The 24,710-nt window shown below is 33.6% G+C and overlaps 3 protein-coding genes and 1 long non-coding RNA gene across 6 annotated transcripts; 2 read left to right on the forward strand and 2 right to left on the reverse strand.

Moving 5' to 3' along the window:
* Nucleotides 1-7,564: 7,564 nt before the first annotated feature.
* Nucleotides 7,565-24,191, forward strand: LOC140987595 (transcription initiation factor IIF subunit alpha-like). 2 transcript variants are annotated; one of them, XM_073456166.1, is made up of 10 exons: nucleotides 7,565-7,845; nucleotides 8,150-8,211; nucleotides 20,900-21,052; nucleotides 21,162-21,307; nucleotides 21,399-21,769; nucleotides 22,273-22,388; nucleotides 22,480-22,623; nucleotides 22,959-23,171; nucleotides 23,273-23,467; nucleotides 23,959-24,191. In XM_073456166.1, exons 1-10 carry the CDS (start codon nucleotides 7,770-7,772, stop codon nucleotides 24,046-24,048), a joined length of 1,566 nt encoding a protein of 521 aa, XP_073312267.1. In that variant the 5' UTR covers nucleotides 7,565-7,769; the 3' UTR covers nucleotides 24,049-24,191. The 2 variants fall into 2 exon arrangements, with proteins under 2 accessions (XP_073312267.1, XP_073312268.1); XM_073456167.1 differs by lacking the exons at nucleotides 7,565-7,845; nucleotides 8,150-8,211 and adding an exon at nucleotides 15,497-15,610.
* On the reverse strand, nucleotides 12,175-15,070 carry LOC140987598 (uncharacterized). Of its 2 annotated transcripts, none has more exons than XR_012177175.1 (3): nucleotides 15,033-15,070; nucleotides 13,624-13,659; nucleotides 12,175-13,371 (listed from the first exon to the last, which is right to left on the reverse strand). It is a non-coding gene; the product is annotated as an uncharacterized lncRNA (long non-coding RNA). The 2 variants fall into 2 exon arrangements; XR_012177174.1 differs by lacking the exon at nucleotides 15,033-15,070 and adding an exon at nucleotides 14,739-14,882 and having other exon boundaries at nucleotides 12,638-13,371.
* On the reverse strand, nucleotides 16,903-18,156 carry LOC140989038 (uncharacterized). Its single transcript, XM_073458197.1, has 2 exons — nucleotides 17,722-18,156; nucleotides 16,903-17,633 (listed from the first exon to the last, which is right to left on the reverse strand). The coding sequence occupies exons 1-2, from the start codon at nucleotides 18,016-18,018 to the stop codon at nucleotides 17,001-17,003; spliced, it is 930 nt and encodes a 309-aa protein (XP_073314298.1). The 5' UTR covers nucleotides 18,019-18,156; the 3' UTR covers nucleotides 16,903-17,000.
* Nucleotides 18,458-20,338, forward strand: LOC140987596 (protein ANTAGONIST OF LIKE HETEROCHROMATIN PROTEIN 1-like). Its single transcript, XM_073456168.1, has one exon. The coding sequence runs from the start codon at nucleotides 18,468-18,470 to the stop codon at nucleotides 19,827-19,829; it is 1,362 nt and encodes a 453-aa protein (XP_073312269.1). The 5' UTR covers nucleotides 18,458-18,467; the 3' UTR covers nucleotides 19,830-20,338.
* Nucleotides 24,192-24,710: the final 519 nt, after the last annotated feature.

Raw genomic sequence — 24,710 nt, forward strand, 5'->3', positions numbered from 1 at the left:
TTTATTGTATGTCATACCAGTACTTCGACAAAAAAATAACCAAAAACCAAAACATAATCAATAATGGCAACATGCGGGTTTGGGACGGGTTTGCCAAATTCAAGGACCCACCAATGTGAAATTTATTTCTAATTTGTATCACTACCATGTAAAAGTAAGATGATGATTTAAGAATTGATATATTTTTTCACTGTAAACAATACAATTCTATGATAGAACTCCATGGATTTCAAAAAAAAAAAAAAAAACTTTCTAATTGCATCCTTATATATCTCGCACAGATATTTACTCGTGAGACGAGTTGTTCAATCCATGTGTAACGCCCGAAAATTTAAAAGTCCACGCGAACCACATGCACGCAAGTTATTAAATTTTCTCGTATTTAATTAAATTTTTTAATTGCATTCATTAATTATGTTGTGCATATTTGCATGTTTAAAATATATTTTTCTACATGGTTGCATTAAAATGTATTTTTTTAAAGGTTATTCGAGTTGCGATCGAGGAACGGAGACCGATGGCTGAAAAATAGAAAATGTTTTTATTAAATAATTGTTTTAATTATTTAAATTAAGGGGGATGTTTTTCTTATTTTTTTTAAAATAAGGGATTTTGAGGTGATTTTATACGTCGGGACGTAATTTTTATCGGTGTTGGATTTTCAACAAAAATACGAACGTTTTGACAACTCGGCTAATAGATTCACAAACTTATTAAACAAAAATTATTTTTAATATTTTAATTAAGCACTAATGGGCTTAATAGGTCTAATTAACTTGTTAATGGGCCAACACTATTATTAGTGTGGATATTATTATTTAAAGTACAAACCTACACTATCCCATGCATAATCCCACGCCCACCTCCCCAATTCAATCAAAACTCTCCCCTCAAACTCAAATACACGGCACACACAAAAGAAAAATCAAGGGAAAAGCTTTAATAGTTCAAGGGAAAATTCAAGCCAAGGTCGTCGTCGCCGTTCTTCGCAATCGTCAACGGTTTTTCGTGCGTTAAATACGCAAAAGCACGCCTTAATCTCATCTTTCACAACATATTATGTGTTTGATACATGATTGCATGAAAAACATGATACAACTTTTATATTTTTCGTTTTTATGGCTATACACGCACAAAACTAGTGTTTTCATCTTTTAAAACTCATCATATTGATACACAAAGAGGCTGCCATGGTAGGAGAACTTGAAGGGATGTTTTTCCACATGTTTAAAGGTCCATAGATGCATGTTAAAGGGGCTGGACAGTAGGTGTGCAAGGATGAACGAAAATAAGAGTCCTAGTGGCTAAGGAGTCTTCGGCTAGGAGTCCTTGTTGGTTACGGTTTCTAGCCACTATTAGAGCATGACTAGAGGACTTAAGAGGGCTGCATAAAGGTCCTAGATAGGTCACATGAGGGCTGGTCGAGTCGCTTGAGGGCTAGGATCGAAAATTACAAGGCTAGGGTGGCTAGGGTTTTCAAAGGAATAAGAACAAAATTCCAGTAGGTATCATAGGCTGTTCATGGGTTCTAATTGGCTTGATTTGGGTTGAAATGGGTTATTTAGGTGTTATTAAGCTTTGGTTCAAGTTTGGTAAAGTTTGGAGAAGTTTTGAGTCCATACGAGTCAAAATCGAGAAGTACATCTAAGTTTAAAAACGAGTCGGGAAACACCTAGATTTAAAATTAATAAAATTATGAAAAATTAGGTTGAAGCTTAAATAATTATTATGAGTCTAAGTTTTTAATTTGGGAATTTTATATTAAGGTTTGGTTTAATCCGGGATTAAAACGCATTAATATGTTATATTTAAAGATTAATTTAAAAGTCCTCGATTTAATCTAAATAAAAATATGGGAAAATTCATGACGGTTTAAATAATTATTTGGGACATGTTAGAATCAATGAAATTAAGAAAAAGTCAAAAACGCGAAATTTTATGTCCAGGGGTAAAACAGTCATTTTACACCTAGAAATTATTAAACGTCATGGCAGTGCCTTAAATGCTGTTTTATATGCTAATATGATTATTTTCAATGATTATGGATGTTTATGAATTTTTATATGTCAAATTGTTTATTTTAAAATGTCTATGGATTTTTATGAGGAAACGATAACGTTAAAACACATGTTGCATGCTTGGTTTAAAAGAAAAACGTTACATGCATGTTCAAATTTTATAAAGTGATGCGAATATGAAACGTTGAATGAAGTGAAGTAATTGTGACTAATACGGTGATATGTTGGAAATTTCGTGAGAGTTATGGTCCCAGTGGGAGCCCGACGATCATGTTTCCTTAGATACGGATATGTAGATGTATACGATGATATGTTAATATGTAAGGCCAAGGTCCAGTTGACCGGTGAGAGTGCTGCTGGTGTCCCTGCCACCCAGTACTATGGTTACATGTAGATGGATCTATCGTCCAACACGTAGACGTAGACGTAGATGAACACGAAAGTCACAATTAACGATATGAATTCAACGAAAAGGAAAAAAGAACACGTATATGTTGACGATAATATGTATATGAATATGTTTATGAAAATGTTTATGAAAAAGGATTATGAAATGCTTTTAAAGTTTATGCATCATGAAAATGTTTATGAAAATGATTTTGTTTAAGGTTTATGCATATTCATGAAAACGATATTTTAAGTACAAGTATTTTTCGCTGTTGCACGTGATCTATATATGTAGTACTTGTTATCAAGATTATGGTGTGTTGAGTCTTTAGACTCACTAGGAGTGATTGATGCAGGTGGTTATGGAGGTCTTGATGGTTGACTTTGCTAGACTGAAGGTGCCCATAACCCGAGGACCGACGCTAGTTTTCCGCACTAGTTATGATTTATGATCTCAAGTTATGTTAAAAATATTTTATGACTTATATTTATGTTTTGAGAGGTTTTGAGAGATTATAGTATGAGCTGTATTTCTCAAATAAATAGCTGGTTGTTTTATGCTAAAATGATGTAAAAAATATTTTATGGTTCGGCTGAATGCTAAGTGAGGAAAAGAAAAAAAAATTTCCTAGTACTTTTTAAGCAAAACGATTAAGCAGACGTTTCACTATGTTTACAATGAAAGTAATATTTTGACATAAAAATTAATATTCACTACAAAAAAACGTTTGGCAAAGCGACGGTTTTTGATAAACCGTCGCTTTATTAGCGACGGATGTAGATAAACCGACGCATACAAATATTAGCGACGGTTTTTTATAACCCGTCGCTGAGTTAGCGACCGTTTTTGACAAACCGTCGCTCATATAGCGACGATGTCTTATACACCGTCGCTATCGTAGCGACGGTTTTTCATAAAACCGTCGTTGACAAAAGTAAGCGACAGTTTATAAAAAACGGTCGCTATTATAGCGACAGTTTTACAACAACAGTCGCTATATTAGCGACAGATTATAAAAAACCGTCGCTTATTTGTGCGACAGGTTTTATACCCGTCGTCATGTGCGACGGTATAATAAAAACCCGTCGCAATATTTGCCGACAGTTACTATTTTCCGTCGCTAGTAGCGACGGTTATATACCACCGTCGCCTATAGCGACCATTATACACCAACCGTCGCCGATCCAGATCGGCGACTGTTTGTCACAAACCGTCGCTACTAGCGACGGTTTGTCCAAAACTGTCGCTAAAGGCGACAGTTTTACCGTCACTAATGGCGACAGTTTATACAATAACCGTTGCTATGATTCTTTATATACCGAAGTTCGCGACCATTACTTCAGCGATTTTCGTCTTTTCGGTTTTTTTACTTTGTAGCGAAAAACTATCAATTTTTTCGCATTTTCGGTTTTTTCTTTGTACTAACATTTGTTTGTATTAATTTCGTAGATTTGCTCGTCGGTGTGATTTTCCAACGTTACGTGGATCTGCATATCTTCACGTAAGTCGGGTTTTTAAAGCGTTTTTTTACAGAAAATTTTAAATTTTATTTTATTTTTTCCGGTGTATGAAATTATGCGTAGTATTTTGATAAATTTTATTTTTTTTTTTTACAGAAAACTGTCGCTTCATTAAGCTACTGTTCTTTCAAAAACCGTTGCTTAATATAGCGACGGTATTTTCAAAACCGTCGCTTAATATAGCGACGGTTTGTTTAAATACCGTCGCTTAGTGTAGCAACGGTTTTGTGGTAACCGTCGCTTTAATTCAGCGACGGTTAAGTTAAACCGTAGCTTAATATTAGCGACGGTGTATAAATGACCGTCGCTTAAGTTAGCGACGGTGTTTATTTACACCGTCGCAACATAGCGACGGTCTTGTATAACAAACCCGTAGCTATTGGCTAGATAGCGACGCGACCTCCTGTTACGGACCTCCAAACCGTCGCTGCAACCGTCGCCTAACTCTTTTAGCGACGGTTTTAGCCGTCACTATCGCTTTTTTTTTTGTAGTGAATTTTTTATTGGCATGATTAAATAAGATATATGTTTGGCAAAATTGACCAATAAAACCATTTAATATAAGTTTTCCTGTAAGTACTTTCATTAGACTAAAGCAATGCTAGCTTTTACAAGATATATACATTAAACTTGATTTGGAAATTTTTGAGATAAAATTACAAATTTGAAAACTGATTCGTATGCATGCATCGCAATAATTGTAATGATATTTAATATAGATTTCTTTATCTAGATTAATTAACTTGATATTAAATTACATCAAACAACACAAGCTTTATTATATATATATATACACACACACACCAACCAAAACTTCTATGTTTATAATTATTGAAAATTGAGATATATTTGGTGATTAAAAGGAGGTTACTTAAAAGAGTGGAGCCCACTGTTTCTTTTGTTTTCAGAAAATATAAAAATCCTTTTGTTTTCTTGTTAAGAAAAAATATAGATATTCTATAAAAGTCATTCACTCTCAATACATACATGAGTTAGTTGCACCAATTTTCGTTGCATAAAGTTTAAAAAAATAGAATCTCATAAAAAAATAATTAGTACAACGTTAATGTGATACAGTCTTACGGATTAATTTTGTGAGACAAACCTCTTATTTTGGTCGTCAATAAAAAATATTAATTTTTATATCAGAAATATTATTTTTTTTATTAAAAATATGACATAAATGATCTGTTTAACTGATAAAAATATGTGATATCGTTTCACAAAAATCCTACTCAAATATTAATAGATTTGTATATAATTCATTTTTAAAAAATCAAAGAAGAAGGGTTGATTTTATTTATAAGAAAATAATTTATTGAAAAGATCGTAATATGATATTTTTCATTAAATTGTTTACAGGACACGTATTTTTTTAAAAATCCTGGACAAGTATTCCATTAATCAATATAGCTATTTATCTAAGAAACATAATATTTAAAAGATTTTTATATTGTTTTATTTGTAATAATCCGGGCAAAACTAGGTGGTGGACCACAATGATCCGCTCTGATTATTTTGAAGCTATTCTGTTACCAGTCGGCCCTGAAACACACGCCACCAAGCCAAATGATTCTCTGTTTGTACAATATCCCTCACCTCTTTCTCCCAAAATCATCGACAAGCAAACCAATGCTACCGATCTGTGAACCATTTGCTTTCTCCAGCTGATCGATTCCTCCACAGTCGTCTTTTCCTCTTTTTTTCTTTTTCACCGCTGTTTTCCCGACGCTACTTTTTGGATCGACTATTCTCGCGCACATCCATCTGTGCCGCTCGTCACCGTCGCCACTTCTCCAGCGCCCAAAACATCGAGGAGCATGTGAGGCTGTCCTTTCCACCTTATGTTTGTAGTGTTCGAACCGAATATGATGCTCACTGGATTGATTTTTCCTTGCGTGTTTATCTTCTTCTTCTTTTGATCTTTCAAAACCCCTCGGAACTAATGCATGTTATCTTGAGATTACACAGCATACCCCAACATCGATGATCATGTAATAAAATTTCCTGTTAGCCCCTTGATTTCCCTAGTTTACATTATCAGTCCGTGTAGCCAGGTAGTTGTAAATTGATGTAGATTACTTTATTTTTTATGTTATTAGTATATATATTCAAAGACGTGTGCCGTCGTAATCATAACATTCGCGCAACTGCAGAAGAATTACTGTAGTGATTCTACAGTGATTCTGGTCTGGTCTCACGATCGAACACTGTGCAAAAGTTCATAGGAAGATAATTTCTGAGGTGAGTTTCCGCTTAAGAAAGTCTCCTCGATCTGATATTTCTTTGTGTCGTAATGATTTGTACGTGAAACTTCGTCATATAGAGATTATAACTACGAAATTGTTCTCCTGGACATTACTCCAAGCTTTCCATGCTGATTCACATTGAATTTCCGTATAGCTGAATATCAGTTTAAGCTATAGTTAACTTGGAGTTGTCAAGGAACTGAACCAATACTAGTGAGATTGAAGTGGATGCGTGAGAAATCGCGAGTATGCGTTCGACTAGACTTGGAATCAATACTAGTGAGATTGAAGTGGTGGACGTACAACCTTTCACCACTTACTCACTTTTCCTCTTAAACCATCTGCTTTTGTGTTCTTTCTAGAATACTCCTTAAACAGGCTTTCAAATTTGTGATATTTCCTCTTAAATCAACATCTACAAGATTAATGGAAGCTGGACAAGATCAGAGTATGTCACGCAAAAACTTATTTGTTTATTTATTTATCTATTTATTTAAACTGACAACTCTATTTATTGAACTATATTTACAGATTTCTTGCTTGACGACGAAGTAGCTGTACATTTAGGTAGAAGACGCATAGCAAAATTCCAGAGGCGCCTGCACACGTTCAACGTTTACACAAGGAGCTGGCAAATCCGCTCACAAAAAACATTTTGCAGACAAATAAATATGGTGATTACATATTTATTTATTTTATTTGTGAGTTTGATAAAGTTCATAAATATTTAATTTATGTCTTAAAAATATGGGATCGGGCCCAGAAATTAATTTCCTTCTAATTGATAACCGAGCTATAAAAAACAACAGCCTTCTATTATGCACAGAAAACGTAGTGTCAATGAGATAAAAATAGAGACGATGTATTACGAAACAAGTGCTACTTACTCTCTCAACAAGAAAACAAATCTGAATGCCCTTCCATACAACCCAACTGCTATTATATTATTCCCCCTCAAAAGTCATGTTTTTCCTTCAAGTCTATGAACATGCACCTTTACCAAGTTGGGCTTCTCTATTTCAATCATTGATCTTAATTTGATGTTGACAGACCCAATGGATCAAAATCTCTCGTAGCTGGATCTGGAACTGGATCTGGATCACAATACATTCACACACCATCCAATTGGGCTTCTCATTTTCAATCACACTTGAGCCCTATGAATTTGATGTTCCTGGGCCCGATGGATCAAAATATCTCGTATCTGGATATGGATTATAACACCTTAACCCACCATCCACTCATGACCGCCCAATGGATCAAAATCTCTGGTATCTGGATCAGGTTCAACAACACCTTCACACACCATCCAATTGGGCTTCTCATTTTCAATCACACTTGGGCCTCAATTGATCAAAAGCTCGCGTATCTGGATATAGATTATGACACCTTCACCCATCATCCACTCCCAACGCTCGATCAAAGCATGTCTTCGTCCATCCGCCGCCTTACGTCCCCATACCTTCTTCTCATCAATCCTTCTTGTCGAAATTTCCAATTTGCCTTTGGAATTTTCTTCTTTGTCTGGAACCAAGGGATTCTCCCACCTTTGTAAAAAATTGGTTGGTTGCTGATTCGAGAAACGGAACCAACGATGCTTCCAAGTCCTATGGGGTTGGTCGGCTTAGATGTGACAATCCCATCGGATTTATCTCATCGAACCGCTATAAGTACGATAGCATGTTTCTATCTTCTCTATTGATCTATCAAGAAACAATCATAACGCACGCACACAGTCCACTAAACACCAGAAATTTTGGGCAGAATATAATTTACATTGCATCTTAATGGTTATATATTAGCACTTCCTTTGTAACTGCCTTGACACAAATATCAGTCACTTCCTCTACCAGTTGCACTTCCCGGCTTTAAATCTCTCCACCCTTTGATGTGTAGTGTATACATGATGTTTAAGTTGATTTATATTTGACAGTGTCTACATGTTTAATAATTTGTTCATCTGTGTAAATGCAGGGTTACAGCCCTTTCGTAGTAGAATGAGATTTAAGGTGTCACTTGTAAACATTCTAAATGAGGTAACTTCTTGGAACCTTGATTTGAAATCTTTATTAACAATTTGTTTGGCTCATTTGTGAATACGAAATTGGACCAGGACATTAGTTGTTCGATACAAAATCTTAAAAAGTAGGAACTTATTTGAAAACTTTGGAATTCTTAAATGCTATGCAATTTAGAATGGGTGTGTCAAGAAATATAGTCTCAGTGAGTGGGAATTTTTTTGAAATTGTAGGTATTCTCACTACAACAAAAACGGCATACGACAACGGATTTTATCCGTTGTCGTAGCCTTTTTAAAACTGTTGTAACTGAGGGTGTTGTTGAAAGTCCGTTCAACGACAACAGTTTTTATCCGTTGTGGTAGGCAACATTCTCACTACACCCGTCGCTAATTTGTTTCGTAAAATAAAAAAAATTATTTTAATAATTTAATAAATCTAAAAGAAACTAACAATCGAAACTAAAATCGTGTAAAAGAGAAAAAATTTAAGTGTTATGAAATAGTGAGAAAAATTTTAAGTTTTGTGTGAAGTGATAAAATTGTGTAAGAGAGAAAAATTTTAAGTGTTGTGTGCAGTGATAAAATTGTGTAAGAGAGAAAAATTTTAAGTGTTATGAAGTAATAAAATTTTTAAGTGTATGAGAAAAATTTTAAGTGTTGTGGAGGAAAATGGACCGAAATGTGTTTTTTTATAGAGAGTGTGCGACGGTTTTTGGGTTAAGCCGTCGCTAATTTATAAATTAGTGACGGTTTAGAAGACATCGTCGCTAAATGTAGCGACGGTCTTTCTTAAACCATCGCTAACGTTAGCGACGGGTTTAGGAAAACCGTCGCATTTTTTAATTATTCGACGGTTTGTCTTTAAACCGTCGCAAAATATAGCGACGATTTATACGTTGTCGCTAAATTTAGCGACGGGTGTAGTAAAACTGTCGCTAAATTTAAACATCCGACGGTTTTATTTAAAACTGTCGCTAAAATTACCGTCGCTAAATTTAAATTAGCGACGGTTAACGAAAACCGTCGCTTAATATTGCGACGATTTACGAAATATTGCAACGTTTTTTCAAAATCGTTGTTGTTTGTTCAAAAACTACGCCAATCGACAACGGTTTTTTAAAACCGTTGTCGATTGTCCAAAAAAATACGCTAATAGACAACGGTTAGACCGTTGTCATTGACACTAAAAAAACGCTCAAAGACAACGGTTTTATAGAACCGTTGTCGTTCACCCTAAAAACCGTTGTCTTTGACCCCCAAAAGACAACGGTTTTCGCTAAAACCGTTGTGAAAAACATACGACAACGGTTTTTCACAAAAACCGTTGTCGTATGTGTGTTGTTGTATGCAGAATTTCTTGTAGTGTCTGAGCCTTTCTCCCAATACAAATGGAAATGGGAAAATGAATTGGAACTTTCTTGTTGGTATTCGACAAAATTTATCTAGTCATTTAGAAAATGTTGAATTTAATCTCTTAAATTGTTTTGGTTGACGAATATACTTGGAATTTTTTCATTGATTTAATTGTATTAATTGTTATGTTGAAGCTTGAAATTTTCTTAGCCTTCCTTGTAAAATAAATGCAGATGGAAAAATGAACTGAAACTTTCTTGTTTGTAGATGAATTGACAAAGTTTTATTAGCCTTGTATAAACATGAGCATAATATATTTAATATAAAAAAATGTGTGATTTTTTTCCTTGAGTGGAGTCTAATGTTAAACAAATAAAATATAAATTTTTTTTTAATAAACGATTATAAATATTTTTGGAACGTATAATTAGATCCATGCATTTAAAAATATCATTAAAATATTTCTCTAGTAGTATTTAAATTAGAAAATTAAAACACCATACCTTAATGACTAGAAAGGTGAATACTAGAAAGTTGTGGATATTCACCGGTGACCAAACCTTTCATTTCTCATCAAATTTATCGACGGAAAAAATAAATTATTTATAAGAAAAATATTTTCACTTGCATCTAATTTAACATAATTCATAATATTAAATTTTGAAATTTATGAGATATACCTCAAGAATTAGAAAATCATGTATGATTTCATTAGTGATAACCAAAGCTTCCCTTTCTCGTCAAATTTATTGAAGGAAAAACAATTCATGGATTTTGAAGGTAAGCTAACATATTAGAACTTCAGACCGAAAGGTAGAGTTGTATGCATTTTATGTATAGAGTTGTATGCATTTTAAAGAAAAATTCACATGCGTCGAGAAAAGAAATCTGTGATTCACATAACAACAAAAAAATAAATTATTTGTACAAAAATTTCCGGGATTCGCAGCATATTAGCAGAAAGCAATATTTTCATTGTCAACAAATAATAAACGGATCAAACATCTCAAATGGAAACATGCTTTAATCGGGTGGTTAAAATCGTTTAAGAGCTACCTCAAATTGAAGTCGAAACAGATAATATTTTTTACTTCCCCGCCTCTATGAAGGGAGGGGCTTATTTTAAAAAAATTATATGCCCCGCCAGTGCCAGCGGCGGAGCATATAATTTATAAAGTTTTGATACCCGGCCTTTGAAAGAGGCGGAGCAACATATATTAAGGTAAAAAGTTAATACATTAGCTTGGAAGTGCTTTTTTTTCCATGTTGGAACTATCATAAATTATTTCATATACACAGTATTGTTAATGTTGTGTTCACTCTTTACGAAAAAATAACAAAAGATTCTATTTCAAGTTTTCCTCTTGGAATGAATTAACTTGGTTGATCTTTTATAAGTTAAAGAAGTTTTAATCATCACTAATATTGATTATTATTTTAGAATTTTAAATTAAATGATAAGTGCTGTTATTGTTTTTAATAGTTTTCTATTTCCATTCTTTTTAAAACAGGAGGATCCCGCAATTGATCACCTATTTGAGGTAATAATTAAACTGAACTATGTCGTATTTGTTCAGCTTAGAAAACATATCGAATTCCATTAATAATGAAGTCTGAATATCGAGAGTAATTGTCGTAAAATGTAATAATTAATTGAGTATTTGTTATTGTATGTATGAGACTTGTGCCACTTTAATCTGCTCAACATGTCTAAATTAAAGAAGTTTTTAAAATGCGTTTGCTTGATAGTTGTCTGACATATCGTACGAAGCCTTTGTTGTTTTCTCCAGCTATTTCATGCACTAGAAATTAGATTCTCTTTATTTCAGATATGGTTATTAATGAATGATTTATGAAATTCATATCTCCGTGGACGTGCATGTTATGTTTAATTTTAGGAAAAACAAAATTATTCCTTTTATTCGAACTGTATCATAGAATTTATTATGACATCGTTTTTTTTTTCCAATTTGTGTTTTTTTCTATGTTGGAACCATCGTAAATTATTTCATGTACAATATATCGTTAATGATGTGTTCACTCTTCACCACAAAATAACAAAAGATTGTATTTCAAGTTTTCCCCTTGCAACGAGTTAATCTGGTTGATCTTGTATAAGTTAAAGAATTTTTAAAGTACATCTGATTTTCACCATTTGCGTTCATGCTGATCTCAAAATCTGGCTTGTATTTATTTAAATGGACATGTAATTACGGTTATAGTTATTTTGGCGCACATTTAGAGCAATTTTATTTTTTTTCTCTTTTAGATTGTTTTGATTGATAAATGTACTTGGCATTTTTTCGTTGATTTGACTGAATTTATCTTTATATAGAACCTTGAAAGTTTTCTAATCCTTCCTTTTAATAAAAATGCAGAAAACGAATTGAAACTTTCTTGTTTGTAGATGAATTGACAAAATTTATCTAGTAATTTGGAGTTTAATTCCTATAGTTTGTATTAATTTTTAATTTTCAACCGGGCGTGGCTGGCATACTTATTTAATTTGATATATTTTTACTCAATTGTTTAGCGCTGTCATATCATATTTTTTCTTGTTTGGTGGGAGATGATTTATTGGTTTTTTTGTTGAATTTATCATATCCGTTTTTATTTTTGTAGGAAAACATTCCACATCAGGAACATGAACAGCCCCAGGTTTGTTTCGATTTAAATAACTTTTATGCTCAAGTTGTTTTTTTCCTCTCCCTAGATCTTCTCATCTCTTTTCTATATTTGGTATTCATTTAGAACATGTTGAATTTTCTCTCTTAAATTGTTCCGTTGACGAATATATTTTGGAATTTTTTCTCCGTCTTCTCACTAATGTTGATTATTATTTTAGAACTTTAAATGATATGTCCTGTTATTGTTTTGAATAGTTTTCTATTTCCATTCTCTCTCAAACAAGAGGATCCCACAACTGGTCCCACTATTGATCACGTATTTGAGGTAACTATTAAACTGAACTATATCGTGTGTTCTATTTGTTCTGCTTAGAATATGTATCGAATTCCATTAATAATGAAGTCTGAATATCGCGAGTAATTGTCGTAAAATGTAATAATAATTTATTGAGTATTTGTTATTGTATATATGAAACTTGTGCCACTTTAATCTGCTCAGCATGTCTAAATTAAAGAAGTTTTTAAAATGCGTTTGCTTGATAGTTGCATCTTTAAAAATTCTTTAACTTATACAAGATCAACCAGATTAACTCATTGCAAGTGGAAAACTTGAAATTCAATCTTTTGTTATTTTGTGGTGAAGAGTGAACACATCATTAACGATATATTGTACATGAAATAATTTACGATGGTTCCAACATAGAAAAAAACACAAATTGGAAAAAAAAACAAACAATGTCATAATAAATTCTATGATACAGTTCGAATAAAAGGAATAATTTTGTTTTTCCTAAAATTGAATATAACACACACGTCCACGGAGAGATGAATTTCATAAATCACTCATTAATCACCATATCTGAAATAAAGAGAATCTAATTTCTAGTGCATGAAATGGCTGGAGAAAACAACAAAGGCTTCGTACGATATGTCAGACAACTATCAAGCAAACACATTTTAAAAACTTCTTTAATTTAGACATGCTGAGCAGATTAAAGTGGCACAAGTTTCATACATACAATAACAAATACTCAATTAGTTATTACATTTTACGACAATTACTCTCGATATTCAGACTTCATTATTAATGGAATTCGATACATTTTCTAAGTAGAACAAATAGAACACACGATATAGTTCAGTTTAATAGTTACCTCAAATACGTGATCAATAGTGGGACCAGTTGTGGGATCCTCCTGTTTGAGAGAGAATGGAAATAGAAAACTATTCAAAACAATAACAGGACATATCATTTAAAGTTCTAAAATAATTATCAACATTAGTGAGAAGACGGAGAAAAAATTCCAAAATATATTCGTCAACGGAACAGTTTAAGAGAGAAAATTCAACATGTTCTAAATGAATACCAAAAATAGAAAAGAGATGAGAAGATCTAGGGAGAGGAAAAAAACAACTTGAGCATAAAAATTATTTAAATCGAAACAAACATGGGGTTGTTCATGTTCCTGATGTGGAATGTTTTCCTACAAAAGTAAAAACGGATATGATAAATTCAACAAAAAAACCAATAAATCATCTCCCACCAAACAAGAAAAAATATGATATGACAGCGCTAAACAATTGAGTAAAAATATATCAAATTAAATAAGTATGCCAACCACGTCCGGTTGAAAATTAAAAATTAATACAAACTATATGAATTAAACTCCAAATTACTAGAAAAATTTTGTCAATTCATCTACAAACAAGAAAGTTTCAATTCGTTTTCTGCATTTTTATTAAAAGGAAGGATTAAAAAACTTTCAAGGTTCTATATAAAGATAAATTCAATCAAATCAACGAAAAAATGCCAAGTACATTTATCAACAAAAATAATCTAAAAGAGAAAAAAAAAATAAAATTGCTCTAAATGAGCGCCAAAATAACTATATGGTTAATTAGGTGTCCATTCAAATAAATATAAGCCAGATTTTGAGATCAACATGAACGCAAATGGTGAAAATCAGATGTACTTCAAAAATTCTTTAACTTATACAAGATCAACCAGATTAACTCATTGCAAGTGGAAAACTTGAAATACAATCTTTTGTTATTTTGTGGTGAAGAGTGAACACATCATTAACGATATATTGTACATGAAATAATTTACGATGGTTCCAACATAGAGAAAAACACAAAATGGAAAAAAACAAACGATGTCATAATAAATTTTATGATACAGTTCGAATAAAAGGAATACTGAAATTGAACATAAAATGCACGTCCACGGAGAGATGAATTTCATAAATCACTCATTAATCACCATATCTGAAATAAAGAGAATCTAATTTCTAGTGCATGAAATGGCTGGAGAAAACAACAAAGGCTTCGTACGATATGTCAGACAACTATCAAGCAAATGCATTTTAAAAACTTCTTTAATTTAGACATGCTGAGCAGATTAAAGTGGCACAAGTTTCATACATACAATAACAAATACTCAATTAGTTATTACATTTTACGACAATTACTCTCGATATTCAGACTTCATTATTAATGGAATTCGATACATTTTCTAAGTAGAACAAATAGAACACACGATATAGTTCAGTTTAATAGTTACCTCAAATACGTGATCAATACTGGGACCAGTTGTGGGATCCTCTTGTTTGAGAGAGAATGGAAATAGAAAACTATTCAAAACAATAACAGGACATATCATTTAAAGTTCTAAAATAATAATCAACATTAGTGAGAAGACGGAGAAAAAATTCCAAAATATATTCGTCAACGGAACAGTTTAAGAGAGAAAATTCAACATGTTCTAAATGAATACCAAAAATAGAAAAGAGATGAGAAGATCTAGGGAGAGGAAAAAAACAACTTGAGCATAAAAGTTATTTAAATCGAAACAAACATGGGGTTGTTCATGTTCCTGATGTGGAATGTTTTCCTACAAAAATAAAAAGNTAGTAATTTGGAGTTTAATTCATATAGTTTGTATTAATTTTTAATTTTCAACCGGACGTGGTTGGCATACTTATTTAATTTGATATATTTTTACTCAATTGTTTAGCGCTGTCATATCATATTTTTTCTTGTTTGGTGGGAGATGATTTATTGGTTTTTTTGTTGAATTTATCATATCCGTTTTTACTTTTGTAGAAAAACATTCCACATCAGGAACATGAACAACCCCATGTTTGTTTCGATTTAAATAACTTTTATGCTCAAGTTGTTTTTTTCCTCTCCCTAGATCTTCTCATCTCTTTTCTATTTTTGGTATTCATTTAGAACATGTTGAATTTTCTCTCTTAAACTGTTCCGTTGACGAATATATTTTGGAATTTTTTCTCCGCCTTCTCACTAATGTTGATAATTATTTTAGAACTTTAAATGATATGTCCTGTTATTGTTTTGAATAGTTTTCTATTTCCATTCTCTCTCAAACAGGAGGATCCCACAACTGGTCCCACTATTGATCACGTATTTGAGGTAACTATTAAACTGAACTATATTGTGTGTTCTATTTGTTCTGCTTAGAAAATGTATCGAATTCCATTAATAATGAAGTCTGAATATCGAGAGTAATTGTCGTAAAATGTAATAACTAATTGAGTATTTGTTATTGTATGTATGAAACTTGTGTCACTTTAATCTGCTCAGCATGTCTAAATTAAAGAAGTTTTTAAAATGTGTTTGCTTGATAGTTGTCTGACATATCGTACGAAGCCTTTGTTGTTTTCTCCAGCTTTTTCATTCTCTAGAAATTAGAATCTCTTTATTTCAGATATGGTGATTAATGAGTTATTTATGAAATTCATCTCTCCGTGGACGTGCATTTTATGTTCAATTTCAGTATTCCTTTTATCCGAATTGTATCATAAAATTTATTATGACATCGTTTGTTTTTTTTCCATTTTGTGTTTTTTTCTGTGTTGGAACCATCGTAAATTATTTCATGTACAATATATCGTTAATGATGTGTTCACTCTTCACCACAAAATAACAAAAGATTGTATTTCAAGTTTTCCACTTGCAATGAGTTAATCTGGTTGATCTTGTATAAGTTAAAGAATTTTTGAAGTACATCTGATTTTCACCATTTGCGTTCATGCTGATCTCAAAATCTGGCTTATATTTATTTGAATGGACACCTAATTATGGTAATAGTTATTTTGGCGCTCATTTAGAGCAATTTTTTTTTTTCTCTTTTAGATTGTTTTTGTTGATAAATGTACTTGGCATTTTTTTGTTGATTTGATTGAATTTATCTTTATATAGAACCTTGAAAGTTTTCTAATCTTTTCTTTTAATAAAAATGCAGAAAACGAATTGAAACTTTCTTGTTTGTAGATGAATTGACAAAATTTATCTAGTAATTTGGAGTTTAATTCCTATAGTTTGTATTAATTTTTAATTTTCAACCGGGCTTGGTTGGCATACTTATTTAATTTGATATATTTTTACTCATCATGGTATGCTTTGGTCGACCATAAAGCATGCTTTGGTCGACCAACCAAGGCATGGTCGACCAAAGCAAGATGTTTTGGTATCTTGCTTTGGTCGACCAAGATAAAGTTTTGAAGTGGGTCGGTTTGTTAATCAAACGTTGTTTTAATTTTTTAATGAATTAATTATAATTTATTATTTATAATATTTACCAGATGGAACTAGTGAACAATTTAATGATAAAGAAATACATAACACAATTTATTACAAACACTTATTATCGACTTAATTTAAATTGATAAACATGTGATATTTTTAGACATAAAAACGTAGACAATACTAAAAGTGACATATCACCAACAATAAAAAAAAAAACACACACACAACAATAAAGATAAGCATATTTTTAGTTCATTGCAATCATGAGAGTAAATTAGTATGGTGGAAGGTCGGACTCGGATGGTGAAGTTCCTCCGAGGAACTCCCCAAACGGTGTAGAAGTCCCGTCAGATCCATCCCCCGTCTCCATTCTTTTCTGCCAAATTTTTTGTTGTTCTTTTATCAAGTATGCACGGACTGATTCATCAACGCACATAGGGTTCATCCTTAATATTTTATTTTCTTCTTTAAAAGCCATTATCGCATTCCTTTGTTTCTCAATATCAATGAGCTGCTGTCGATGTACCTCAGCATTCTCCATCACAACCACCATTTTCTCAGTAAATTTGGCCATGGTGGAGATGTCCTTCAAGTGTTCTTCAGTAGCTTTTCTTTTGGCTTTGGCCTTTTTTATGCCAATTGGACGCTGATAACTCCCTCCTGATGGATTATTTTCATCCAGGTTTATAGCAAACCCAGATAGCCCTGGAGAATCGGGTGTCGGTGATTCGGTGTTGGGAGAATAGTCAGACTGGGATGAGTCGATACTCACGTGCTTTGGTATGAAATTAGGTAAAATAGCGTTTGATGACCTAAACTTCTCTTGGTCCTTAAGCAAAGACCATACATGATCCAGCCGCCAAGTCGACCCAGCTGATTGCTTAAATAAGGCTTTTGCTTGATCCAACTATAATAAGGGATGAATTGTATCTTAGTCACATAAAGTAAAAAAATATAGTTTCACAGAAATATGATAAAAAAAATTAATTACTCACAATGTCTTTCTCAGAAGTACCACTTGGACGGCTAAGTTCCACCTGGCTAACACATGAACTAAAGTTTTGGACAATCTTGTTTATGTTGAACCAGCGACATTGGAAGGCCTTAGTAGTTCGAGGCTCTGTTGAGTTACCAGCGAGTTGTTCGTTGTATGTAGCTGCCACTCGTGACCATAACCTATCGCGTGATTGGTTTATACCAATTATTGGATTTTGGGAGACATCAAGATAAGCCATCACGAGTAGTTTGTCCTCCTCGATTGAGAAGGCAGCACCACGTTTAGATGAAGTCATTTGATTGTAAATAATTATTCAATTTGTAGGAGTGGTCTCAATGCTTCGTATGATGCTTCAATTTATAGCCAAAACATTTTGATAAGAAATCTGGATCAACGGTCTCAATTAAAATTAAATCTGATCTAACGGTAGAAATTTAAATTAATTAGATTGATCTAACAAATACACATCCCGTGACAACTGCAAAAAATATAGACCAGAGTTGACAAATGAGTTGTCTCTGATTGTGACTAGACACCACGTGACAACATGCATTATATAAATTAGACAAACCCCCTTGTCAGTTGGCTTTATTAATACACAACCCGTGACAAAAAAAATGAGTTGCCTTTTACTCCATATAATATTAAAAATAAATTAAAATATCTAACATAACTAAACTAACAAGTGTCACCACTTATTTAAAGACCAGTGGCTTCTTGTTAATTTACTCAACTTGCTCAAAAATGAATTTTCATGAAGGAGGTCCTTCAAGGTTTTCTTTCTATGCGTCCTCGTCGTCATCTGACGACGAAGATCAACCTAGTGCCAACATACAGAATGAGATGAATCGCATTGACGAACAACAAACGGTTTTAAGCCAACTCATAAACAGTGCCACCGTTGTCTCCAATTACTTCCAAGAAAGTGATAATTTGCACCGACAAGGCTCGATCACTGGCCATGTTGTGATTAATCGAGACAGATTAGCTGCCGAACTACGCTTGTACAATGACTATTTTTCTGAGTCTCCAATGTACAATGAATCAATGTTCAAGAGACGTTTTCGAATGTCTCGTCGGCTATTCTTGAGAATTATGGAATCCGTTCAACAACATGACAATTACTTCGTACAGAAAGTAGATGCGTTGGGGAGGCCTGGGTTGTCCCCATACCAGAAGATAACAGCTGCAATGCGTATCTTAGCATACGGTATGGCGGCAGATTCAACGGATGAATATATTAAAATCGGGGAGTCTACTGCGATTGAAAGTTTAAAAAGATTTTGTCGGGCTGTGGTGGAGGTTTTTGGTGACTGGTATCTTCGGTCTCCAAATGTTGAGGACATTGAAAGGATTCTTCTTATTGGAAAACAACGTGGATTCCCGGGGATGCTAGGAAGCCTAGATTGTATGCATTGGAAGTGGAAAAACTGTCCAACAGGTTGGGCTGGACAATATGCTGGTCGTAGCAGAAAACCAACCATCATTTTGGAGGCCGTAGCAGATTACGAGTTGTGGATATGGCATGCATACTTTGGTTTGCCAGGTTCAAACAATGACGTTAATGTGTTATCAAAATCTCATCTCTTTGTTAATTTGGCCAATGGTGTAGCTCCCCCTGCTAAGTATGTCATACAAGGAAAAGAATGCACCATGGGATACTACCTAGCAGATGGTATATATCCAAAGTGGCCTACTCTAGTGCAAACAATTCACAATCCACAAGGTCCAAAGAAGAAATATTTTGCAGCACGACAAGAAAGTTGTAGAAAAGATGTTGAACGAGCATTTGGAGTATTGCAATCAAAGTGGGCGATAATCACTGGACCTGCACGAGTTTGGAGGAAACAAGTGTTGCATGATATCATGACAACGTGCATTATAATGCATAATATGATTATTGAAGACGAAAGAGAATTGAATGTGCCAGTCACAGATTATCGTGAGGCACCCATCCCAGATGTTGAAATGGCACATGATGAGCATGTCCGATTTCAAGAGTTTCTTGCACGCCATCGTAAAATAAAAGATAAATCGGCTCACTATGCACTCCGAGATGCTCTTATTGACCATTTGTTGGAGGAGTACAGTAATTCGGAATATTAGTATTTTTAATAGTCAATTTGTATGTTGTTATTTAAATCATGTGTCGTTTATGTTTGTCTTCATTTATATTTTATGTATGTTTGATGAATGTTGTCTTTTGTTTGCAATTTGATGATAAAATAAATGTATTGATTTAAATAAACGAGTCGAATACACATGTAGTTGTGTTATGTTTAGCGAATTAATTAAGTTTAGTTAAATAATATATTATGAAATTAATTAATTATATATATATGTTTGTGTATTTGAAAAAGAAATAAATTAGAGAAATGAAATATTTGGTAATATTTAAAAGATATGGGTTGAAAATGAAATAAATTAAAGAAATAGAGTATTTCTTAATATTTAAAGGAAATGGGTTGAAAATGAAATAAATTAAAGAAATAGAGTATTTCGTAATATTTAGAGGATATAGGTTGGAGAAGGTTTTTGAAAATAGAGATCACGAATCTCTATTTTAGAGGATAGAGGATGAAAAATAGAGGATATGGGTTGGAGATGGCCTTATGCGGTTGCGCGTGGAGTTTGTGTCTGTATGCCAACCACTGTACTTTGTTGCTTTCTAATTATGATTTTATTTCAACTACCACCTCGATCTGTTTCCTTTTACTTTAAATTTCATGTTTAATTGGCTCTTGAAGTTTTTAAACTGCTTGCTTTTGCTCTGCAATCACTTACTTGTTGATGGTTCACTTAAATTTTTAATTCGCATGGAAAAGAATTTGGAATCTGGGACTACCTATTTGAATTTTTTCTGATGCTGTTTTTTTTGTGTACTTTTTGCATAAAGAGCTGCATTAGCTTACTCGTATGAGAACTAGAAATCTGTTACGAACTTGGAACAATTTTATTTGTTTCTCGAATACGCATATATGTACAGTGACCAAATCCTTATATATCCAAGAGTCCTAATCAGCTAAAAAAGCAGATACATCAAATCTTGGTGGCTTAGCAGTGAAAGGATAATTTATGGATCGGATTCCACGACTACATTTTTAATCCTGTGTTATGTATTGCTGAATACCTATTCTTCTCTTATATTTATGGTGGCTGCTATTTCTCAAATACAGGAATATAATGTTCGGGCAAATTCCAGTGGCAACAAAAATCATTTTATTGGCAGATTTCCAACAGGAGTACTGAATTTTAAGAAGAAGACCGAGAATAAATGGTCATTGCGGAAAGAAGGCCTGCAGGGACGCCAAGTGACTGATGCCTTGCGGGTGCTAAATATTTGCAATATTTTAATCAATCACTTGTTGTCTCCTCATTAAACCCCTTTCATCTGTATCTGCTGGCTGATTCCTAGCATCGTATGATTGTATTGCGTAGGATAAGTTCAAAAATAGACCTTGGCTGCTGGAGGACGAAACAGGCCAGTCTCAGTACCATGGTCAACTAGAGGGTTCGCAGTCAGCTGCATATTACCTTCTGATGCAGCAGGGAAAGGAATTTCTTGCTATTCCCACTGGTTCTTGGTAGAAAATTACTGTTCTCCTATGCATTGTATACTCTGCATTTGAGTTTCTTAATTTCTGCTTGTTAGTTCATACTTTCTTTCAATTTTAGGTACAACTTTAACAAAGTAGCTCAGTATAAGCAACTCACTTTGGAGGAGGCAGAAGAAAGGATGAAAAATAGAAGGAAAACTGCTGATGGCTACGAAAGATGGATGATGAAAGCAGCAAACAATGGAGCTGCTGCCTTTGGTGAAGTTGAGAAGTTTGATGAACAGGAAAGTGGAGCTGGTGGTGGGAAGGGACGCAAAAAAACTGCCGGAGATGATGTTGAAGGCAACATTTCAGATAGAGGAGAGGAAGATGAAGAAGATGAGGCATCAAGAAAAAGTCGGCTGGGGCTAAGTAAAAAAAGTGGGGAAGATGATGAGGAGGGGCCAAGGGGAGGTGACCTGGATTTTGATGACGATGATATCGAAAAGGGTGAGACTTGATGGTTTCTTAATTTTTCATTACTGCTAATAGTTTGCTTAAGAGCCATTTTCTTGGGTTTTAAAAGTAGCATGCCTTTGATAAAGATTTAGTGTAAGAATCAGTTTTGCTAATGTAGTTTAGGACTAAGACTAGAAGAATGTCAGTGCTTCATCAAAACTGACACACGAAGCAATTTTGGTTTTCTTCTCTTTCTTTTCTGTGTTCATTATAAGTTTGCATGTGCAAATATTTGGTGGTATTTTTCCCCTTGAGAAATGGTTTTGGTAATGCTGTTCTGTTTTCCATAGGTTATCCTACAAATTCACTGCCAAAGCATTTAAGCCCCGGGCCTTTCATGTTCTCTCATCTTAATTTATTCAATACCCTGACTTCCACTATTCAACTTTGTCTGGGACAAATCAACTTCTCTTAATCTGGAGCTACCATGTCGTATTTTATTGCTTTTAATACTTCGATTTCCTTTTTTTAAAAGTTTTTTTCATTTTCCATAGGGGATGATTGGGAACATGAAGAAATTTTTACAGACGATGATGAAGCAGTTGGAAATGATCCTGAGGAACGTGAAGATTTGGCCCCTGAAATTCCTGCTCCACCAGAAATCAAGCAGGTTATTCTTTAGAATGTTCTGATAGTTTGCATATTTCATGCTAATTTGTAATTGTTTTATTGGTTACTATAATATCAATCTCTTTCCTTAGGATGACGAGGATGAGGATGAAGCAGATGAGGAGGAGGGAGGGCTAAGCAAATCTGGAAAAGAGCTGAAGAAACTGCTAGGTAGAGCTAATGGGATGAATGATTCCGACACAGAGGATGACGACGACGACGATGAAGATGATGATGTAAGGTTTTAATCATCTCATTGTGTTTTTGAGAAATTAAGAATCCTTTGGCATAACTGTGGATAGTCTCCCATTGTGAAATTTAAAGCAAAATTCATGAAGTTCATAAAAAAATTTGTGTGCTTATTCTGTTGGTGAAGAAACTTTCATACACCTGAAACTTATAGTTTGGATGATTATCCACTTTTCAGCTATATTTTAATTATTATTTTCTTTCCTAATGACCATATGTGGTGTGTTCGGTCACTCATCGCTGTCTGTCTCAGATTATTACTTCTTGGCTGATACTTAATTTGTTTGGCTCTTTGAGAATATAATTTTGTTTTTGTGATTAGATGGAAGATGATATTTCTCCTGTACTTGTTCCGAAGAAGGAAGTTCCTATTGAAAAGCCAGCTGAGTACAGCACTCCACCAAAAGCAACTACTTCTGGAACAGGTCGTGTGACACCCTCCTCATCAAAATCTTCAAAGAGTAAAAGAAAAAGTAATGGCGAGGATTCAAAAACACCTAATGGCGCACCCCTGAAGAAAGTGAAAACGGAACACGTAAGTATATTGTTAATTGTATTATTAAATGCATCCATCACAGTGTAGGCTACATAATCTTTTACTCTTTCATCTCTATAAAAAAATAAATCGGGATTCAGGAAGTAAAACCCGTGAAAGATGAAACTGCGGTGGTTACAAAGAGTAGCGTACCTCCTAAAGGCCTATCTCCACCAGTACCATCCAAATCTGGACCTGTTACTGAAGATGAAATCAGGGCTGTTCTGTTGCAGAAGGCTCCAGTGACCACACAAGATCTTGTAGCCAAATTTAAATCCAGGCTAAAACTGAAAGAGGTAATGTATGTTTTTGCAGTTTGTGTCTATTTCAGTGCACCCTCGACATGTCCCTTGATTTAGGAGTTGTCGTGTGCATCCTTGGAACTTCCTTATCTTTTTCTTTTCGGTTCCTTGGACCTATGAACTCCCATCAAACAGATTTTGCAGCTCATACTCCACAATGGCTGGTTGGTGATTAGGGGAGCTAATGACCAAATTGAGCTGAATATTTGTCATTTGTCTTGTTCAAACTCTAGCTCAAATCCAGCATGGCATTTGAAAGATGAAATCGGTATAGATTCGAGTTTGGCTCAATTAGGAGTTTGATAGCAATTTTTGTCGAGTAAATGTTCAAAATTTAGTTCGAGCTCACAAGTTCGGTCAATTTTTGTTAAAAATATTTAAAATATCTGTTGGATGGATGACAAAATTCGACTTGAATATGGTTTCGGATATCTTAAGAAGTGAATAAATCCATTAAGTGGTTAAAATTTAATTTTGTAACGCAGGATAAGGATGCATTTGCAGCTATATTGAGAAGAATATCAAAGATACAGAAGACTAATGGGGCCAGCTATGTGGTTATGAGGGACAGATGAGTGGTTTAACACTTGTGTCTCTCTGTATCTTTCCTTTCTCATTCAGAGAAACTAAATAATAATAAGTAATAATAAATAAGTCACTGTAATAGTAGATTTGTTCATGCTAAGATATTACCTTAGTCCTTCGAAAGGGACCGCAACTTTTTTCTTCTGTGTGATGCAATGTGTGGGTTATGTGGAAAAACACATGTGTCTCTTTATAACCTTTGGATTAATGGTCGTGGTATTCGATGAATCCACGTCAACACCCAAGTTACACCTCACAAGTAGCAAATATTTATTTATTATTATTACTACTTTGAAATCAGTGAATTCTATTTTCAAGTCAGCATTTTCTCAAACTAAAGGCATTTATTTAATGTACGTTTGTGGAAAGTCTGAAGCTAATCCTTCTAATAAATTTAGAATTAATTAAATGCCAGAAATTGTTGGCATAAATTTTGTACATATCTGTTAGTACATAATTATACTAAAATTAATTTTACAGAACCTTTTACCAATAATTTTTTTTTTGACAATATAGGTACTAAAGTGATGGTATCGATGTGCTATTTTTCGTCGATTCATAAAATGCGAAGTAATCATGCAAGGAAACATGTAAAATGCTTATCTAGAAGAGGACCTGTACTTTCAAATGTGACCCCCCACCGTGTGTTTTT

The sequence above is a fragment of the Primulina huaijiensis genome, chromosome 11 (genome assembly GCF_012295235.1).
Source record: "Primulina huaijiensis isolate GDHJ02 chromosome 11, ASM1229523v2, whole genome shotgun sequence".
Lineage (NCBI taxonomy): Eukaryota > Viridiplantae > Streptophyta > Magnoliopsida > Lamiales > Gesneriaceae > Primulina > Primulina huaijiensis.

Excerpts from the sequence above, each read along its gene's own strand:
- LOC140989038 (XM_073458197.1), bottom strand. The coding sequence starts at position 18,018 with ATGACTTCATCTAAACGTGGTGCTGCCTTCTCAATCGAGGAGGACAAA. Across the intron at positions 17,634-17,721 it reads GTACTTCTGAGAAAGACATT|TTGGATCAAGCAAAAGCCTT; the intron begins GTGAGTAATTAA and ends CCCTTATTATAG.
- LOC140987596 (XM_073456168.1), top strand. The coding sequence starts at position 18,468 with ATGAATTTTCATGAAGGAGGTCCTTCAAGGTTTTCTTTCTATGCGTCC.
- LOC140987595 (XM_073456166.1), top strand. The coding sequence starts at position 7,770 with ATGCTTCCAAGTCCTATGGGGTTGGTCGGCTTAGATGTGACAATCCCA. Across the intron at positions 7,846-8,149 it reads ATCTCATCGAACCGCTATAA|GGTTACAGCCCTTTCGTAGT; the intron begins GTACGATAGCAT and ends GTGTAAATGCAG. Across the intron at positions 22,389-22,479 it reads CTCCACCAGAAATCAAGCAG|GATGACGAGGATGAGGATGA; the intron begins GTTATTCTTTAG and ends CTCTTTCCTTAG.